The 18,788-nt window shown below is 40.5% G+C and overlaps 1 protein-coding gene across 1 annotated transcript in view; it reads right to left on the bottom strand.

The window, feature by feature from the left end:
• Positions 1-1,414: 1,414 nt before the first annotated feature.
• Cdh6 (cadherin 6) overlaps positions 1,415-18,788 on the bottom strand; it is a 135,095-nt gene continuing 117,721 nt past the window's right edge. The window contains exons 8-12 of the mRNA XM_059276492.1: positions 13,680-13,816; positions 10,683-10,804; positions 9,480-9,597; positions 9,082-9,333; positions 1,415-2,840 (exon numbers count right to left, since the gene is read on the bottom strand). Of these exons, the coding sequence (XP_059132475.1) occupies positions 2,350-2,840; positions 9,082-9,333; positions 9,480-9,597; positions 10,683-10,804; positions 13,680-13,816 (1,120 nt within the window). The 3' untranslated portion in view covers positions 1,415-2,349. The remainder of the gene's footprint in view (positions 2,841-9,081; positions 9,334-9,479; positions 9,598-10,682; positions 10,805-13,679; positions 13,817-18,788) is intronic.

Raw genomic sequence — 18,788 nt, 5'->3', positions numbered from 1 at the left:
CACACCAAAAGCTCAAAAGGGCAACTTTTGATGATACCTTTCTTTTAAGAACTATGTTTCTTGGTTCAGTTTGTCACATGATGTAAGATACAAGATAGAGTAATTCTAATTTTATAATAGATTGTGCAAGGTGCTGTTCTCATGCTGTATAGTAGCTCTTACTAATTTTCCTTGGCTATCTTTTTCATTACTTACCTGTGAATATAATACATACTGACTCATTTCAGTGAAGCCATCTTATAGTATTTGTTTGCATTCCTGTGTGTGTGTGAGTGTGTGTGTGTATGTATGTATGTATGTATGTATGTGTGCATGTGTGTGTGTGTGTCAGTGTGCATATGAAGAACTAGAAAAATAAAACCCTAAAAGGTAGAAATAGCCCAAGCATGAAATACTCGTTACTCTTCAGGGCATTTCATCACAAACAGGAGAACGTTCAGAAAATACAAAGGGCAATATGATTGTAATTTTTTTAAACTGTAATCCAAATTCCACATTTCTCTTGTTTTACAGGTGCCACCTTTACTTCCTGGGCAAAAACTATTTAAAATCCAACTAAACAACAGCGTGTTTCTAAATAGAAAATATGTTGATAAAACATTATCCTTAAATGGAAATGATGCTAAGATTATCTCTATAAAATTAACATTAACTGAAAATAAATCCCTATGACTAATAAGAGAAGTCAGCACATTCTTAAGTATATATTATCTATGTATATACAGAGCCTTTTCAAGAAGTTTTCAAATGAGGATGTTTTCATTACAGTACTTTGGAAATTTCTGATGACTGCACGGTGTGAGATCCTAATGAGGAGAGTCATTAGAACGTCCATATGAAATAAATGATTTGAACCTGCCAGAAGGATTAGCTTGGTTCAGTTGGGTCCCCTGGATAATAACTGACTAAGAGAGCCTAATTGCATAATTAAAGCAAGAATAGATTGGATGGATTTCATATTTCTTTTCTGTTTTAGTTGAGACCATCACTTTATCATCAGTTCAGAGACAAAGATGGCAGCTTTGCCACAGCAGCCACCTTAGAAACAGTGGGGAAAGAAGACTACTTTTGGAACTTGACTGTCACTTTAACAAGAGTCTTAAGCATTTTTGCTGAAGGCAATCCCAGCTCTTCTTTCGTGAGCATTTCAGAAACATGGAATGCAGGTTTTCACCAGCTTCTTAGCCATTAATGTATGGGATGTCTCTGAAGGCAAAGGGCAGGGATTAGGTTCAAATGTGGCTGGTCTAACCTTCCCCTTTAACTCTAGGGTAGGATATTTAATCTAACCTTCCTACATCAAGTTAATTACATAAAAAGTATTTGAAGAATATGGATTATTGTACTTTACGCCGCTACTGTCAGGTATAGTAGGATAATAGAGACGACTACAGACAAAGAGTTAACATTTGCCTCAGAAAATTCTCTCAAGAACTTTTACATGACTAGACATATTTCTCATTAGTTTGCTGATAGTTGGAAGAATTAAGGGATCGGTGATACAGTGGGTGGCACAAAAACCTTGAAATTTACCAAATCTTTCCCTTGTTAACGTTTTTTAGCTATTTCTTTTTCCCTTTGGTGCGACGGTGACCTTTCATGTTTCTCATACGCAGCACATCATGAGTGTCAAGGAATACAGCCTTGCTTTTTGTTACTGTCTGAATGTTACCATTTGATTTGCTTCTAAATAATTATAAAACACGGAGGGATTTGATGTTACGAGTAGTTGTTGGTGCCAGAAACGCCTCTTCCAGCACAGACAGGATGCCCCAGTTGCCACCTTAAATTCTATGACACACATACACTCTTACAAACCCTTCCATAGCTGATTATCTCCTTGAGAGTTGATAGACCAAGGACAATTCCCCAATTGTTGCCTCCTTTTGTGTTTTTCTTTTATGCTAAAGCTATATATATATATTTTTTATCAGTAAAGTATGATCCCTTCTCCCAGTAGCGTGGGAAACGTACAGTTGGAGCATTCAGCTGACTTGAGGCCATGAACAAAAGTAGTGTCCAGGCCAGCAGTAAGGAGCGTGTGGCCAACCTGCCCTAAGAGAACAAGGGAAAAAACGCTGTCCCCTCCTCTCCTCCCCCGCGTGCCTGCTGGGCTAACTTGGTTAACTGCGTGAACTAGAAAATAAAAATTTGCCTCTTGGAAGCTCATAAAAGTGTACTAGAAAAAAGTCTCTAACATTGGATCCGCACGGACTGCAGCCATTGACTTTTGGAACGGGTACAACAGAGAACCCTTCACGGAATAGTGGATAAATAGAAAGAAATAGCCACTTCACATATTCCAGTGTCATATTGGAAAATGAAAAAAAAAAAAAAAAAGGCAACGGATTAGGAGTCCTTGTCACTGTCCATCCCTCCGTACATATCCGCTAGCTTTTTGAACCGAGGGCCCCAGTCACTCAAATAGTCATAATCTTGGTCTCCATCTGTGGTCACTGACTCCAGCGAGCTCAGCGAGTCGGCCACAGAGCCGGTGCCTTCGTAGGCATAGGTGGCCAAGGAGTCGTAGGGCGGGGCCGTGGGATCTGTGTCATTTTCCTTTAACCTTTGGTTAATGAAATCTCTGACATCCGTGTTGTCGCGAGCTGTTGGAGTCCGTCGCGGGAGAAAAAGAGCTTCAGGCACAATGTCCCTGCGCGATTTGCTGTCCTCCATGGCTTCGGGGTTTCTCAGGGTTCCGATATCAAAGGCCTGGGTGTCCTCCTCTCCGCCACCTTCGTCGTTGTAGCTGACAATGTTATCTCTGATGTCCTCTTTGGAAATGATCAAAGGCTCTTTCTTTCGCTGTCGCCTCAGAGCTGCGAACAGCACCACTGTCACTGGAAGCAGAACGGAAAACAGAAGGAAAGGAAAGTTAATTTGCCATCCAATTAACATGGGGAAGCAGCACTGCTCCAACCTGCCGCTTTAAAACTATACTTGAAAACGTAGGCTCAATCGTTTTCCGGGCGTTAAGGATGCATTTGTCTCTATCCATTATCAGATAAGGACCCCAGGGTGGAGTATTTTAAAGAAGGTTAGACTTTAACCAGATGATAAAATGCCATCATATTTTGTCAGCACTTCCTTATTTTTTTTCCCCCTTTGAAAAGGCAAACTACTTTCAAGGTAGGAAAAGTAATAATAATAAAAAAAAATTTTTTTTTTGAGCCACAGAGAAAGTACTGCGATAAAAGTGCAAATTATGCCAAGCACCTAAAATGCTCCAAAACTGGTTACAAAGAAAGGGCTGGCACCTTTGGGAAGTGTTGAAGGCTTTGCATAACTCCACATTTAAAATAACTATTGCGCTATGCCTTCCTCTTCCCCCTACCCGAGAAGAGTGTAAAATTAGTTTAACATACCAAGCAGAGATGTGAATGTTTGCATACCTTCCCACATACAAAGAAATAGTAGTACAGATAAAACCCCTGAGAGACCCAGATTCCAAAGGCTACTCTGGGCCCCAAGCTCAACCAATTAAACAGGACTGACAGCAATACACTTCCCATATGATTTGTGTTTGAGTTAAATAAACATTTTTACACGAGATTTCACTTTTAAAGACTTATGTCCCACAAGTTTGTTGGCCAGAATGTCTGTTTTACAGATATATTGTTATGTTTCCTTCTAGCTTAAATTAGAGACAAAGCAAGACTTGTGTTCAAATGGCTTCTGATCTTTCTTCACAGCTGGCTGGTAGAACAAAGCTGGCTGCCTGTAGAGAGAGACATCTACCTACAAATGGACCTATGGGTGGAAAAAATAAAAACATAGCAACAGCTTACAGAGGAAACAGCCATCCAGCACAGAAAACGCATTACCAGCCCATGTTTGTCCAGCGGTATTTACTATAGGAAGCACCAGCAATGTCTCTACCATTTCACCCATTACACGGTCCAGTTTTTGTAAGCCATGAAAATGGAATTCTTGCAATAAGGTTTAGGAGGCAAGTGCATCTTCCTCCTAATGAATAGATTTGCCCGCTCATGGATCTATATGTTAGCCTTTCAGACATTAATAGTATTAATACTTGGCTTCCTAGAGAGAGATTTCTATGTACCAATTACTGCGCTAAGTGCATTTCATACTCAATCCCACTTAATCATCATAATAATCCTATGAAGTAGGAACCATAGTGAAAACCCCAGTTTACCAAAGAAGTTGAAGCCTAGAGATGCCACATGTGGCAGGCATTCAAGTCCAGGTCCACCAGACTCAAAAGGTTGCACTCTTACCTGCCATGCTGGGAGCACACTGGGATGAGTGTCTCTTTCCTAAGGAAATACAATTTTGCCATTCTCAAGTATGTGGCTGTATAACTGTCCACCCTCTCTGTTCTCGATGTCTCCACCTGTCTCATCCACCCAGCGTATCCATTCATTCTTTCAATCAATAATCATGTGGTGCCTGCTTTGCGCCAGGTACAGTTCTAGGCACCACCAGTATAACATGGGCTCGAAAGCCCTGCCTCAGAGCATAAGCAGATGTATGGGGACTGTTGGATGGAGACAGAACATAAACAACACGTTGAATGAGTCAGGAAATTAGTAGAGGATGTTAAGGGCAATGCAAAAGAAGAAAAAGCCGAGGAGGCCAAGAAGGAGGGGCAGGGTTTCTCTGTTGGTTCCATGGGCTGTGCCCTTCTGCATCATTTCAGGAAAGATGAGTTATCCAAGGTGCTCTCTGGCAAAGGGGGAAGGAGGTACGGGAAAGGCCCCCAGGGAGGTCTGTGCCTATAGTATTTGAGGAAAAGACAAGAGTCTCAGCAGCTGGGCCAGAAGGAACTGAGAAGAGTAGGGAAGAGCTGTGTCACCAGGCACATTGGTGGCTTTGGGATGCTTTCACCTCCACCTTGGAGGGGGGCGGGGTGGGGATGGAGACATTTAGGGTTTAGGGCTAATCTCCTTTTATGTTGCTTGCCAATGTGAAGTGGCATGGATTTGCAAAACAGGATTGTAAGGAAGGGTAACATTAGGGATTAGAGGATAGACCCCAGCCATCTGCCCTTAAAGAATTCAACTCTAATGCAGACGAATTCTTTCAGTCATTAAAGGTGAGACAGCAAGCAGTTGTCACTCCCTAATTCTCCAGATTCAAGTGCTCAGATTTTTTAATTTCAGTCCTGCAGTCACTGGTCACCTGGAATTGGAGCCTCTTACAAGTGAGAAGCAAGAGGGTATAATCAAAAGTCCTAGGTACTCAGAGCTCATTCACGGTTTATTTCCCCGCCAATCACTACCTATGTCTTTTATCAGCCCAATGTACATTTGATGTCTTGATGGGAGATCTTGATGAAAACTGACTTTTATAAATGGGGACTGGGCTGGGACAGAAACATTTAGAAGGGTTCAGTTTATCTGTGAAGTGGCTTTGTGGGGACTAGTCTCTTCTTTCCCCATTCTCCTGTGGCCAGAGGACAGCAGCAAGATTTTAGTGGGGGGATAGGGAGGAAAGGATGTGGTCAAATTCATGGTCCAATCCCATTATAGAACTAGCAGATCTAACAATTTGACCCCTCAAAGCCCATTTTTCTCTCCATAAAAGGGAAGCAATAACACAATGCCAGCTGCTGTCATGAGGAAGGAGTTAAATGTGAAAAAATTTCAAAACTCTAAATTTCTATATGGATTAGATATAGTTGTTGTTGGGATGCTTAAAACATTTAATTTAATATTTACACATGCATATAATATGTTAGATCAAATGTACCTCAAACTCCTCCCTTCCTGTTCCTTCCCTATACACCCTCAAACTTTTCTTTGAATGCTTTTAGTGTTTTCTTTTAGTAAAATACTACATGCCTTGGGATTCATCTAGAGACTTCTGTATGGTGGGCAAGTGCCCCTAGGCTGGCCTCACTTTTATACCAGATTTCCTTGGGTATCAGTATGGCTTCCTTTCTCTGGCAACCTCTCAGGTTTGCCTCTAATCTCTCCAGGGATCCCAGTTTAAGTTTGATGTCTCCTTCAGCCTGGACTTTGCACTGCATTCCAGAAGCTCACAGAGAAACTCTGGATCGGTATGGGAGCACCGCACCAGTCTGGAATGAAAGACCTGGGCATAGAACTGAGCTCTACCGCCAGTTACGTGTGTGACTTGGCCACATGACTTACTTCATCTCCTGCTGCCTCAGCTTTCATATTGAAGACGCAGATCAATACACCCCAGGTAGTGCCGAGGAGCAAGAAAAGCATTTGTGAAGCACCTTGCCCAGCATCTAGTCTATGAAGTGAACCTAGTTAAGCCAATACTCATTTTTTCTTAAAAAAAGTTATGTACAGAATTCCCAAACCACTAGACAAGGTGTGGGAAGCACTGAAGCCAATTAAGAATAATGAAGAGACAGTGAATTTATTGCTGGAAAAAAATGAAAGGGGAAGATAAAGTGAGTTAGTTAGAGGGAAGAAAGCAGAGAAGAGAACATGGACTGATGCCCGAAGGTCTTTAAGTCACATGCTACAGAGGTACTTGCATATCCATGATTATTGCTGCTCTATACACAATTTCCAGGAAATGCAGCCAGCCTAGATGTCCAAATAGATGAGTAAAGAAAACGTGATACATATACACAATGGGGTTTTATGCAGCCACAAACCAAAATGAAATCATGACATTTGCGGGAAAATTGATGGCACTGGAAATCATTATGTTATGTGAAATAAGTCAAACTCAGAATGACTCCTCTATTTTCTTCTACAGAGAGAACCTAGATTAACATTATATGTGTGCACATATCCATGTGTATGTATTTATGTGTGTGTGTGTGTGTGTGTGTGTGTATGTGTGTTTAGCTGCATGTAGGAATGTTGGTTACAGAATTAGAAAGGGTCTAATGAGAAGAGAGGAGGTGAGTGATTGAATATATGGAAGAAAGCAGACAGTGAACCAGCTAGGGAAAGGGTGTGGTAGCAGGGAAGGGAGAGAATTAGAACCAAGTACAAAGACACAAGTCTACAAAGAGGTCATGATGAAACACATTGCTTTGTATAACTTTAAAAAACAATTAAAAATGTAAAAAAGCAGGACAGATGACTAGAGAGAGGAAGGAGAAGGGCTACCAGACGAGAACTGCCTCTCCTTCCACGGGCATAGCTCCCCATACCCCCAGTTCATCTGGACAACTCCATTTTGATCAAGAACAATGATCAAGTCCTCCAGGTGTTACAGCTGCACAGCATTAGGGATGCTGATATGTCTTTGTACACTGTCATGGCGATATACTTTCTGATCTCAAAGTACTTTGTTCAAATCTTGCTTGAGAAGAGGATCATGGCTTTGCAGTTGAGTTCCCCATCTTCTCTTGTAAATGACAACGTTGCTCAGTAATGAGAAAGGTCTTTCTTGTAGAAATGCAGGCCCTTTTCTATGCTTCTCTGTTGTTATTCAGGCTTCATTATTAGAAAAGGTTTTCCTCCTGTGCAGTCTAGGTTAATACTTTCTTGCTTGCTTTTTAGAGAGGGTCTCATGTATCTCAGGCTGGCACAAACTTACCAGGTAGCCTAAGATGACCTTGAACTTCTGATCTTTATTTTTCCACCTTTCGAGTTCTGTGCTTACAAGCATATGTCAAACTTTGAGTCTTTTTTAGTTGTGTAGGCAGGATTGGAAATACAAATCTCTTTATTTTTAGAAGTTTTATTGTGTTTGATGTCCATGGGTATTTTGTCTCCATGGATGTCTGTGTACCCACATGTACGCCTGGTGTCCTTGGAAGCCAGAAGAGGGTGTCGGATCCCTTGGAACTGGAGTCAAAGATGGTTGTGAGATCTGGCATGTGGGTACTGGGAATATAACTTGGGTCCTCTGGAAGAACAGCCCCTCTCCAGCCTCTTGTTTTCATTTGTGGAAGGGCTACATTAGCTGATATTTGATTTTTTTTTACTTGAGTTATAGTTAAAGGCTTGTTACGCTTTCAAACTCAGGTTTTTGGCTTAATTAGTTGGTTGGCAGGAAAAAAAAAAACATCTTTTGTATCATTGCTAGACCTTGTGCTGGTTTTTGTTTCTTTGAGAAAACTCCTGGGAGAAACAGCTTAATTGGGGAAAGATATATCTTGGCTCATGGGTTCAGAGGATTCAGTCCATTGTCACTGGTAGCTACTGCTTTTGGGACTGTGATGAGGCAAAGAGTCACGATGGCAGGAACATGTGGTAGAACAAGGCAGCTCAACTCATGGTGGACAAGAGACAGAATGAGAGGAAGGGTCCAGGGACAAGTTATATCCTTCAAAGGTGACATAATTCCTTCAACTGGGGCCCAGACCTAGCAGCCCATTCAACAATGAACCCATCAGTGCTTTGGTCATTTGATGAAGTTAGCCATTCTTGATCCAATTCCCTTTCAGATTCAGCACCAACTGTGAACAACACCTCCAACACATGCGCAGTTTGGGGGAAGACGCCATATCCAAGCCATCACAGGTCTTGTGTTTCACCTTTATTACATTCATTTCTTTGGGATCCAGATTCACTTCCTAATATTAGGAGTTATTTATGAACAGTCCGAAAATTATAGACATTATATATGTGGTAACCAGAAAGCAACACTAAGCAGGTAGTTATTCCATTGTGTAGCTCAAAGTAAGTTTGTTTCATTAAAGAGATTGCCACACTTTTATCTTTTTTTCCCCTGGGTGAGAGAGAAAGTCACCATCACCGTTTTCCAGTTTTCTGTTGATCTCAAATGTTGCCTTTATCGGACACTCCATGCTGCATGGCTTGTACTCTTCAAAATCTACCAGTGTTTGCCAAGTTAATTATCAGACCACACACAGAAGAAACAGGGCACATATATAGTGGTTTCTAATCCCCCCTGAGATGCATTTCAGTATGATAGACATATATTCTTTTGGTAAAATGGTATCCTGGGCAAGCAAAGACATGGGCACATATTACATCTGTTCATTCTTCAAAGCAAAAATGAGTTCATGTTTGAACAACACAGATTCTCAGCATATAACTCTACTCACCTAGATCAGGCTGTATGCCTTAATGGGGGAGGCGGAAAAATCTAGAGTGTCACAGTAACAGTGTGTGCCCCTCACCAAGGGGAGATAGGATGCAGGGAGAAGCAGTTTACCTAGTAGGATCACGATGCACAGAAGGATGGCCACCAGAGCCCCTGTGCTCAGCCCCGTGGGGTGGATGAGGGCCTCGGCGTGGCAGGACTGCATGTTCCCATGGTGGTCACATGCACAGACTCGGACAGTCACTGTCCCAGTGCTGCTTTGGACTGGGTAGTCGTTGTCTGAAATGACCACAGGCAGGAGATAGGTGCTCATCTCGTGTCTGTTATAGCCATTTTTCCGAGTCAGGATTCCTGCGGTGTTGTCTGGAAGCAGAAAACGAAATGGTGAATGTATTTGGGTACTATGTCATGCACTGGATAGGTTGGGACAGAAATCAATAGATGCGGATGCAGCCTAAGGTCTAATCCCATAGGAGTGTGGAGAAAGGGGAGGCAGGAAGCTCACTTACCTTTGTTATCCTGTACAGTAAAGTTTGAGCCACTGGCTGCTTCTGGGGCCAAAGAGAATGAGAACTGGTGTCCACTATAAGGGTCATCCTTGTCAACAGCACGTAGGGTCTGAATCAGCTGAAATAGAAACCAGAAGGTTGCCAAAAAGGTTTCATGATCCAAAAGTGTTTTTTACGGTTTTTCAAGAAATTACTTAATTTTATAGTCCATAACTTAATTAAAATGATAGCTCTTAAAAATCCATCAGTGCGTTCTATTCAAAGAACTGATGTTTTAGAAACCCATGGGACCAGGGCTACTTCTTTGCTGTGGGTTCTCCTCTGAAAACGATGTGGTTTTCACCCTGACCTCACTCCACTGTATACCAGAAGCCCCCTCCTAAGTTGTGATAACCTGAATAGTCTCCAGACATTTGCCAGATATCCCTAGGAAGCAAAAAATCACCCTGCTTGAGAAGCTCTGCTGACGAGTAATCCAAAACTATAAATGGTCTCAACGATTGTCTCATTGACAGCATTGCCACTTAACAAAATGGAAGCACTCTGGACAGCCTGTGTGAAAACACTGTCTTCTCATGCTCATAGCTTAGCAACTTGGGGGAGAGACAAAAAAAAAAAAACTAAAACAGAAAATTAAAGTAAAAAGTGCAGTAACTTCAGCTTCCCATTTTCCCCTGTACTTTCATGGGGCACTTCTGTTTTGACAAAGTGTCGCCTAATTTCTCCGTCACAGGCTGCAAAGACTTATTTCAGGTGAGTGACAAATGGGCGAAGCAGGGAGACATTCATGAATTTGCATCACTTTACAGATGGGCAATGTAAATAAGTAAAACTGTGAATTATAGGCAATTGGATAATATGTTCTAGTTATTATTTTCAAGTACATATGCAAATTAAGCTATCTGTTCACCAATGAAGATTTTATTCCAGCAAGACTGTGACTAATCTATTTTAATGAAAACTTTAAACTGATTTGGAAATCACATCAGTCTTGGAGACTGATGAACTTCCAGTTCTTAAAAACTATTTGTTCTCTTGTGCAAGTTAAACATTCGTCTTGGTTATTATTTATGGTATTAATCTCCTGGGCATCTACTTCATAGATAATTCAAGACAAGCCCTCCGCTGTGTGTATCATCTCAATTATTAGATCTAAATTAATCCGCCTTCCAATCTGAAGGTGCTTTTTAAGATACAACTCACCTGGTCTGCCTTTGCTTTCTCACAGACAAAGGTTTCATAGAACTCAGCAAATTCTGGGGCATTGTCATTGACGTCAAGAACTTTAATGTATAGAGGCACACGGCTGCTTTGCTTTGGATTATCTGACGCATATCAGAAAGAAAGAAATAGGCATTATATGTTGATCATCATTTCCCCTTAGACAGGAGTCACACACTCTTTCATTCTCATTCTTCCCCGCTAATGCCCTGGATAGTTGGAGGAGAGGCTTCTGATATGAGGGTCAGGAATCGATGGCTCACGTTTTCTTTCTCTCATGCACTTAACCCAAATGTCTATTCGAATGTTCACTTAATATAACCTTACTGGACATCTGACACCTAATATGGGCTGGGGCAGATAAGGAACTTAATAAAGATAGTGAATTTTAGGTATTTATTCTAATGTGGAGATAAGCACACTAAACATACGAACGTACAAAGCACCAGATGGCAAAATTAAGCAGAGAAAAGGGATCGAGAGAGATGGAGCTGTTCTGTTGAATGGGATAACCAGGCATGCCTTCTCAGAGGGACCGTTTGTTCAGATGTGACTGAAAAGGAGTAAGCCATGTGAAAATTTCTGGGTTCCTAGGGAAATGAAAGAGCAAGTAGAAAGGCATTGGAGTAAGAGCGAGATGACTTTATCTATATAAGCTCTCAGATTTTGAGCCGTTGAAGGTGGTTAATAAGTTCTGACAATAGTATCCTTACGATCTCTAGCATCCATTTTTTTCTCATACTATCCTTTCAAAGTGAAAGTGGCTGTACATAAATTGTGGTATGTCTCAATCACCCATAGCTTCCAATATATTAGAGAAACATTAAATCCCACAACCAGAAAACCATAGGCATAAACCTAAAATAATACATAAAATGACCACTTTAGTAAAAAGCTAAATTTCATGATGTTTTGAAAAATGATCTTTTTTTTTGTTTTTGTTTTTGTTTTTGTTTTTTTGAGACAGGGTTTCTCTGTGTAGCTTTGTGCCCTTCCTGGAACTTGCTTTGTAGACCAGGTTGGCCTCGAACTCACAGAGATCCGTCTGGCTCTGCATCCCGAGTGCTGGGATTAAAGGCGTGCGCCACCACTGCCCGGCGAAAAATGCTCTTTTTCTAGTGGACAATCGTTTTGTAATTTTAAAGCTTTAAGAGTTTACTGTTGCTAGCATCCACACCAGTCCCTTGACATAAGTTCTGGAAACCAAATTCCTCTCTATCGAGTGTCTAATGAGGTGTTCTGATCACTATCAACACTTTCTTCTTGCCCACACTGGCTGTTTGCTATTCCATGCACTCTTCTTCAGCGACGTCACATCTCATGAGCTATGTTGACAAAAGGGAACTGTAATAAACCATTTGATATGGGATCTTTCACAGCAGACATCCAACTGAGATAAATAAACGTGTTTAGAACTTCAGAAATTAAAAACAAAAAGGGCTATACTTCAGAAGCCTATTTTAAACACTGAAATATTACTTTAAAGAGTATCCTCTTTTATATTCTCCTATCTAACACTCGTTACTCATAGTTCACATTAATTTCCATTGAGTGAAACAATTTCATGGTTTTTTTTGGGCACAATTTTCCTTTGGATTTTATGAGGAGTGACATAAAATAATCTAAACATTTTATTGATTATTTGATGCCTTATATTGCTCAATTTGATAGACTATAGGAAAGTGATGATTTGTAGCTCTTAATTTGGTAAAGATTTTGAAAAAAAAATTCTACAAAAGGTTAGAATGAATATCAAAGAGGTGTTGACCAATGCCTGAATTTTTAAAGAAATTATTTTATTTGTTCCCAGTGTATTTTAATCGCATTCAATTCCCCAACTACTCCTAGATTCTCTTCCTTACCCATCCAACTTCATGGTCTTTCTTTCCCTTAAAAACGAGAGAACCGAGTGAAGGAACTAGGTTGTCAGCCATCCATTATATGTGACCTGCTTTGTCAGTTTTCAAAACTTACTGTTCTAGTAGGCAATTAACTCCACTCATGTCTACAGACAGATTATTAGTCTACTCAGTAGGCTCACAATGGGTACATTTAATCATAACAAAAAAAGTGTGTGTGTGTGTGTGTGTGTGTGTGTGTGTGTGTGTGTGTGTGTGAATGAAACTAATAGCATCATTTTTATGGAGCAACCAACCACTTTCTGATTGAAGATGTGACTCCATTTACCTTTCTTAGGATACTCAATAGGCTGTTCTGGTTTAGCCACTTTGTTTTCTGTATTTTGATATGACTAAATGTACCCAATGCCTACATTTGAAGATAGATGACTCTACCTATTCCCTTGCTTCCTATTTGAAAGTCCATTTTTTTCAGCTGTTTTTGTGATTTTTCTAACTTATAACCTTTGGGAAGTCATATCTACTTTGTGCTTATTCTATTTCACTTGAAAGATATATTCTTTTTTTTTTTTTTTGAAAAGTGTGTGTGTGTGTGTGTGTGTGTGTGTGTGTGTGTGTGTGTGTGTAGGCCCCAAATTTATGTTGGATGTCTTCCTCCATCGCAACCACCTTACTGATTGAGGCAGGTTCTCTTGCTGAATGCTTTCCTAGTCTAGATATCCAACTTGCCCTGGAGATCCCCTGTCTCTGCCTCCTGAATGCTGGGATTACAGGCAGCTGCCATATCCACCCAGCCTTTATGTGGACCTTGGGGATCCAAACTCCACTCCTCACACTTGCCTAGCAAGCTCCCTTCCTGCTGGGTTATCTCCCCATCCCGGAGAGATGCGTTCTTATTTTACTATTTCCAAATTGCAGAACTTTCACAGTTTCTTCTCCAGTTAAGATGAACCAACATTTAGAAGAAACACCGTTGCAGATCTCTCCCCAGGGCTCTTTCCCTCAACCTGTATAGAGCAGGGTTGTCAATATGAGGTAAATAGCTTTGGCCGTGCTTGAACAAGCCCTCACCGGGACCTTGTTCCATCAGTGGGGACAGCATTGGTAAGGTTGGACTTACTAATCTCTGTTGCTATCACTGTGATGTTGTGCCACAGCAGTGTTTCCCGGTCGAGAAGTTTCGATGTAAAAATTGAACCATTTCCAGAATCAATGTTGAATATCCTGTCCATATCTGTGTGTCTATCCACAGAATACCTAAAAACAGAGAAGACTTTAGAGAGACTTTCTTTGATTTTCCCTTTTCATAAAGCCACTCCAAGAATAGCTCATCTGTTAATTCTCTCTACTTGTAGGGCTTTTAAGCATCATCTGTAACTGTACCATTAAGGAAAATATTTTGAGAAATTACATATTTACAATTAGGTTGAGTAGTACACTCGGTAAGCAAGTTGTGCAATTTTGGAAATCACTGCTAATTTCTTTTTTCTTTTTGTGTATATATATATATATATATATATATATATATATATATATATATATATGCAATTAGACCAAGTTTATTTAATATGTAATTTAGAGCAAGTTTATATAATAACTGTTCAATTGCTTTGACTTTGTGTGTGTGTGTGTGTGTGCTCACACCTGTATGTGTGTATGTGCTCACACCTGTATATGTGTGCATGTGCATGCAGACGTCAGAGGCTGATGTTGGGAGCTTTCTCAATTGTTCTCCTTCTCATTCACTGAGACACGGCCTCTCACTTGAGCCCAGAGACTGCTGATATGGCTGTTCTGGCTAGCCAGCTTGCCTCAGGGATTCCCAGGTTTGGCTTTCAGAGTTCTGGAATTCTAGTCAGGCTGCCATGTCCACCTGTCCTTTATGTAGGCCCTGGAGGCCTACTCCAGTCCTATCATTCATGGATCATCTCTTGCACCATTTCCCCAGCATATATCCAATTTTTTTTTTAAAAAAGATTTATTTATTTATTTATTTTACACCCCATCACAGTTTCCCCTTCCTCCTCTCCTCCCAGCACTAACCTCACCTCCTCTCTGCCTTCCCCCCTCCACTTTCTTGCCATGTCTATTTAGAAAAGGATCGGGCCCCCATGGATATCAACAAAACATGGCATATCAAGTTGCAGTAAGACTAACCCCCCCCCCCCCCCCGGTATATTAAGCCTTGGCAAGGCAACCCAGTATGAGGAATAGGGTCCCAAAAGCCAGGAAGAGAGTCAGAGATGGCCCCTGCTTCCACTGTTAGGAGTCCTACAAGAAGACCATGCTACACAACTGTCACATATATGCAGAGGGCCTAGGTCAGTCGCATGCAGGCTCCCCGGTTGTTGGTCCAGTCTCTGTGAGCCCAGATTAGTTGATTCTGTGGGTTTTCTTGTGATGTCCTTGACCCCTCTGGTTCCTACAATCCTCCTCCCCTCTCTCCTCAGCAGGATTCCCCAGGCTCAGCCTAATGTTTGACCGTGAGTCTCTGCATCTCTTTCTATATATCCTATTTTTAAATTAAACTTTTTTTAGATATTCAGAATGCTAATATATGTGCTTATATAGGGAATTGGCTACTTTCCTATTATCCATTTAATTTTAAAAATCATTCTGTTTTCAGAAACAAAAGATACCTAGTGTGGGTGAGGATGGTAAGGTAGGCAAAGGGTGTAGGCGATAGGATTATGGTGGAATGCACTCTAAGCAGAGGATGGGTTGGCCACAGGAAAGAATTGGGGGTCTATTCTAAACGCCATGTAAATATGTCCATGTGGTCCATACAGGGCAGCATCATAATCTGAATCGTGTTGAATAAACATGACTAGTTGAATTGAGAATGGCTGGACACTACTGTCACAAGATATTGGAATAAGAGTGAACACAAGGCTGGAGGAAGATTTGAGCCCCTGTGTTTGACACATAGAGGGCCTGAGGAACATCCTGTGGAAAGGTCCAGGCTAAAGCTTGAGACAGAGAACCACAGACAACCTGGAGCAACTGTGGGGAAGGACATCAGGGGAGGCAGGGCTCAGTGTCACTCAATTGCCCCAGAGCAACAAGGACAGGATGATGCTAGGACCGAGTGAGGACTAGAGATACATTTATGGAGAGCTTGTGGAAATTCAAAGGGCATCCGGAATTCTATCTTAAAAACCGAAGATGAATAGCACCTTCAACCCTAACACTCACAGCAGACTAGGGAGTTGGAGAAATAGTATCTTTCAAAATTAAATTTGTTACTAGCTTTCAACCTACTTTTAAGTTTATTAGATTTTGTAATTGATTTTTAGGATGGCCATGTAAAGGGAACAAGTATGTATGTGTGTTTACAAATGAAGGGGCAACAAGAGAAAAATTTGAAGAGATTTGATATGTTAAGGTTTGTTCTGAAAAATATAGCTTCCCATTTCCACGGCATTTTCAAAACTTATGTCATTGAAGGAGGTTTAAAAATATTGGCTTAAAATTCACTTAGTAGAAATACAATTTAAGTAAATCATCTAACTATCTGACATATTTAGAGTTATGAATGCTCTAAGAAAAGATATAAGTAGTTTGCAATAATGTACAATGCTCAAAATTCTATTTCAATGAATTGTTTTGTGTTTTTTTTTTTTTTTTTTTTCGAGACAGGGTTTCTCTGTGTAGCTTTGTGCCTCTCCTGGAACTCACTTGGTAGCCCAGGCTGGCCTTGAACTCACAGAGATTCGCCTGGCTCTGCCTCCCGAGTGCTGGGATTAAAGGTGTGTGCCAGAATTGTTTTTATTTAAAATAGGTGAGTAACAAGATACAACAAACAATATATTTTTATATTGATATTTGTCAGTTAGCAGTTGTCTAGATGAGATAGGCACTTGTTTATTGCTTGCTATTCAAACTTATTTCAGAAGAAATTAATCAACACAGCCTTTTCATCATCAGTGAGGGCTCAAACAAATTTAAAAAATTATCTATTGGTTTTGACATTTCTGCCATGAACCAACAGTTATGAAAAAAATTTAGGCAAGAATACTGAACTTACTTTATCGTCTTTCTTCATTTTTTAAAACGAATGATAAATATTTATAACACATCACTACTTCTCAAAAGGGAAGTCACTATACTCATAGACTGTGAGAAGTTTAATAGTTATCCATGAGCATGTTTTTCCCTCATGACAAACGCTAAGCTGAGGACATTCTGCTTTGTGCTTTTGTGAGCTGCCACAGTTATACATGGCGGTCATCTTTTGCTCTTTGTCTCAGCCTTCCGGTATAGTTTTAAGTTTGACAAATAATCACATTTTTTTTCTACCAAGCCTTGAAATAAATGGGAAGCAATGAAGAAGTTTTAGTTGAAGTCAGCTTTAAATTTTAAAGAGAGGAGATTAACTACTAAGGAAATACCAAAATTTATATTGTCTTCCCTAATTGGGAGATTAAAAATTAATGGAAACCCTAAAATGCCTATATTGTTTAGGAGAGATGATTATAGACAAAGCTGTATTTTCTTTTTGTTATTATTTTCTTTCCTCTAAAGTAATTTCAGTTTATATCAGGGATATTTATTGTCCACAAATATTAACTCTGATCATTGCCAATAGGAAGCAAGGCAGTCAGCCTCAGCATGGCTGGAATGGATCATTTGACCTCCTCTCCTGGGACTTCACTGTGTTTTGTGATTAAATGATTTGTCTTGTAATGTGTCCTCAAGTGAGAGAGATTTATTTGGTAGGAAAGAAGCTGTGTTTGCATATATACTTAAAAAAAAAGACTTCGCTTATTTTTATTTATGTGGCCAAGTGTGTGTCTGTGTGTGGGCACATGATCCTGGCTACCTAATGAGGTCTGACCTCATTAGTCAAGGGGGCATCGGATCCCCAGGGGCTGGAGTTGCAGGCAATTATAAACCACCTAATGTGAGTATTGGGAACCAAACTTGAGTCCTCTGTAAGAGCAGCGAATGCTGAACCATCTCTCTAGCCCCCATACAGACACTGTACATGGCAGATTTATATAGTGACATGTTTTCTCTTGTATGTATCCAAAAACATTACGATAAAGTTATAGTAGGAAATTGTTTTGTGATTGAACAGTTAAAAATGGTAACTGCATCAAAAACTCAGCATTTTGAGAATTCGTTGTTCACCTAACAGTCTTACATAGTGGTTCAGTATTTATGTCTAGACTAACCCCAGACTATGTATAGACATATTTTCTTAATACAAGACTGATTTTATCCTATAAGGAAAATCACTGGAACATGCACTGATACACCAATGTAATCTATGTACATTTCTAGACTTAAATCTATATTTATATGTCAAATCCATCTGTGCTAAGGGAAGGCTGGCAGCAAAAGTCTTTAGAATGAACAGTCAACCCAGCCTGATGAGCTAAGTACTTCCATTCAGCACATGGAGAATAATACAGCGGGTAAAACTGGTATTTGGTTTAAACACTAATATAAAAGTGTTTAGCCTAAATTTCCAGAAGATATTTTTTCTTCAAATTGAAAGCATGCTGATCCATCAGAGAGGTAACTGAATCTCAGATCTGTTAACTTCTAGCATTAGCACTTTTAAATTGGACCTCGCACCAACTCTCTAAGCCGGCCCCACTCTGTGTCATTAGAATGAGCTCCCAGTGAGGGGACAGTTGTGAAAGGACCTCAAGTGCATGTGCTATGGAAGTGAAAGCCGTCATTCATTTCCCTCATTAGGCATGTGACATTTACATGGGGGAAGTACTGGGTCCATGGAGCTCACACGGGGCTGCACTGGTGGACTGAGCTCTCTTTAACGTGTTGTAGATCTTCCAGTAGAGAGATAAAACACGGCTCTGTGTGCCCTGAGAGTAGAGCAGACATCTGTGTGTGTGTCTTAGACATGAGGGTGTCATGAAATTTGACTACATCAAAGGGGACAGATGCTCAAGCACATTTACTTAGAGCGACATATTCTTTTATCTGCAATAATGTTCTCCACATAGCAGACAGAATGACCCTTTAAAAGTGCAGATTGGGATTAGGCAGCTCTTCCATTCAAAGCTTGAAGACGGCTTCTCACCTCAATTAGATAAAATTCAGGCTTTACCATGAACCATAAAGCCGAGTAGAACCCACAAGATCAACCGTGGCAAACCACCCTGCTGCCTCCTAATCGACCTCTTCTACCTCCTCCTTCCTCTCTCTCTTATTTTCTCCCTTCTTCCCTCCCCCTCTCTCTCTTACCTCTCTCTCCCTC

This window comes from Peromyscus eremicus, chromosome 11 (genome assembly GCF_949786415.1).
Source record: "Peromyscus eremicus chromosome 11, PerEre_H2_v1, whole genome shotgun sequence".
Classification (NCBI taxonomy): domain Eukaryota; kingdom Metazoa; phylum Chordata; class Mammalia; order Rodentia; family Cricetidae; genus Peromyscus; species Peromyscus eremicus.
The sequence above is the reverse complement of the archived record's forward strand: the minus strand, read 5'-3'. Positions and strand labels throughout refer to the sequence as shown.